Source organism: Phaseolus vulgaris, chromosome 5, assembly GCF_000499845.2.
Source record: "Phaseolus vulgaris cultivar G19833 chromosome 5, P. vulgaris v2.0, whole genome shotgun sequence".
NCBI classification, from domain to species: domain Eukaryota; kingdom Viridiplantae; phylum Streptophyta; class Magnoliopsida; order Fabales; family Fabaceae; genus Phaseolus; species Phaseolus vulgaris.
Window position 1 is genome coordinate 32842718 of NC_023755.2, and position 2342 is coordinate 32845059.

Sequence of the window (2342 nt, forward strand, 5' to 3'; positions counted from 1 at the left end):
TGTCAAAGATTAAAAGGAGCATGATATATTAGAAGTACTTAATTTATTTTCTTTTAAAAGATTGGATTAATTATTAAATAAAAGCATTGAAAATGGGAATTGAAGCAAAACAGAAAGAAAGGACCTACCAACTGCCACCAATATATCCAACCCACCTTTTCATTTATTAGGATTACCTAATGCTTTAAAATGTTGCTTCACTAAACATCTAGCAACTATCAACGGTCCAGATCAAACCATCTTTAACCATCCTCAAAAACCACAGCTACCTTTTTTTCCTATAATACATACAACAATCACCCATTCAACTAACCAACAAATTGCCCTCAGAACAGAGATGGTGTGCTTCTGCTTTCTGGTGGACCAGCGGCGGGAGATGCAGCGGAGCAAGCCGGCGGCCGGGATCTGCTCCCGGTGCGGAGGCGGAGCCAGTGTCGCCGAAATGAAGACTGCCACCAGGTTCTGCCGTGTTCCTTTCTATTGGAAATCGTGGAGAGCCATTGTTTGCACTTTCTGTGGAGCCGTTCTTCGCTCTTACCAACACTGAATTCTTCATTCAACAATTCATCCATTCATATCAAACTATTATTTTCTAACACATGAGGTGCTAGTAGCAGTACTGCATTCATTCTAATTTCCAAACCTTTCTAATTATTATTATGTATTCGTTTTATTCAAGTTTGCTAGCTAGTTTCCTTGTCCATTTTTTCCTAATTAGAACTCTCTTATTTTGTATAATTCGCCTAGCTTCATAATATCATGAACAATTTCTTCTAATGCCGTGTCTAATTTGTAATTCCATCACTATGTGCGCTTAAGATTTGTAGAGGTGGAATCCAACTTAATTTGTAACAGAAGCGTGAATATTTGGTTAGGTAGCTGTGATTTTGTTAAGAGGTGCTGTCATGGAATTCATGTGAAGTGGAGTGACAGAGGAAATGTTGTTATATTAAAAATGAAATATGTTATTATAATAATTTGATTATTTATCCTATTCATTATAATACATTTAAATGGATTATGTATTTAGTTATACTTCTTCGATTTATTATGTTATGCATATCTATGGAGTAAAAAGAAAGGTAATAGGAGGGAAATAGGCTTTGATAAGAAAAAAAAGAAGAAGACGAAAGACAAACAAATAAATGAAGGAAATTAAGAGAGTAGCAGCTGGTACACTACCCTAGTTATGGCAATAGAGTCTTGAAAATAGAGTAGCAGCTACACCACAGTAGTGTGACACAGTGTTAATGCATATTTACACATGACAGGTTATAGAAGCAATAAATATGTATTTTTTTTTAAAATACGGTACAGATACATTGATGATATTAAATGCTATGTTTTTATTATAAAAAAATACTTATTCCTTAAATATTGTCATTATAAATTATTAAAAAAATCAATTCACACAAGTTTTAAAAATTAAATACCTTTTTAGTTTATAGTTGAATTTAGTTATAGTCATTTAAAAACTATTAATAATTTTCTGGTATATGATATCGACAATGAGATTTAAACTTATGATATCGAGTTAAACTATTCAAAACATTTATTTAATAATAATAATTACATATATATCTAAATATATTATATTAAAAATTACATCTTAACATGATGTAACCTGTCTAGATGAATGGTATTCATCAATGAGTGATCATAAGAATGATTTATTTTTATAAATTAAATGTTAAAATACTAAGGAATAAAATCAAATTCATACATATTAACCGAAACTGAAACACATTTTATGTTAAAAATTAATAATAAATATGTTTTTTTTAAAAGTAAAACTAAATATATTTTTCATCTCACTATAATACAAAATTGATTTTCACCTTCAAACTTTTCTAAATCCTTATAATAGATAAATAATTATAATAAATCATTTTATTTGTAAAATAATTATTAATATTTTTAAATATTAAACTATATTACAAATAAGTGTATGATAAGTTTCGTATAATAATTAATCAGGAGAGAATAAATTATATCAGTGTACACATTCTTTTGTCCGCTCTAATATCTATTTATATAAAAACCTCAATTTTAACATTTAAAATTAATTCTATCAAAATTTAAATTGAGTGAACACTTTAGCCTATGAAAGTTAATTAATTTGCCTAACTTAATTAAATCAGTAAAGTTTCAACACATTATTAATTCTTATTAGATAAGAATAAGTATGTATATTTATTTGTATCCATTAGTTATTATGAAAACTTATTTTTGCTCTGTGCAGCTGTTTAAGTGCACCAATATAATAATAGGGTAAATTTTCAAGAGCATCTGGAAGACGCTTCTTATAATTGTTTCAAACAGTTATCATTGAACCTTGTTAA

General features: G+C 28.5%; 1 protein-coding gene across 1 annotated transcript; it reads left to right on the top strand.

The window, feature by feature from the left end:
• Window positions 1-296: 296 nt before the first annotated feature.
• On the top strand, window positions 297-777 carry LOC137834497 (uncharacterized). The gene has a single exon (XM_068642530.1). The coding sequence runs from the start codon at window positions 338-340 to the stop codon at window positions 545-547; it is 210 nt and encodes a 69-aa protein (XP_068498631.1). The 5' UTR covers window positions 297-337; the 3' UTR covers window positions 548-777.
• The last annotated feature ends 1565 nt before the right edge of the window (window positions 778-2342 follow it).

What these genes read in the sequence shown, in the direction of transcription:
- LOC137834497 (XM_068642530.1), top strand. Translation starts at nt 338, where the DNA reads ATGGTGTGCTTCTGCTTTCTGGTGGACCAGCGGCGGGAGATGCAGCGG.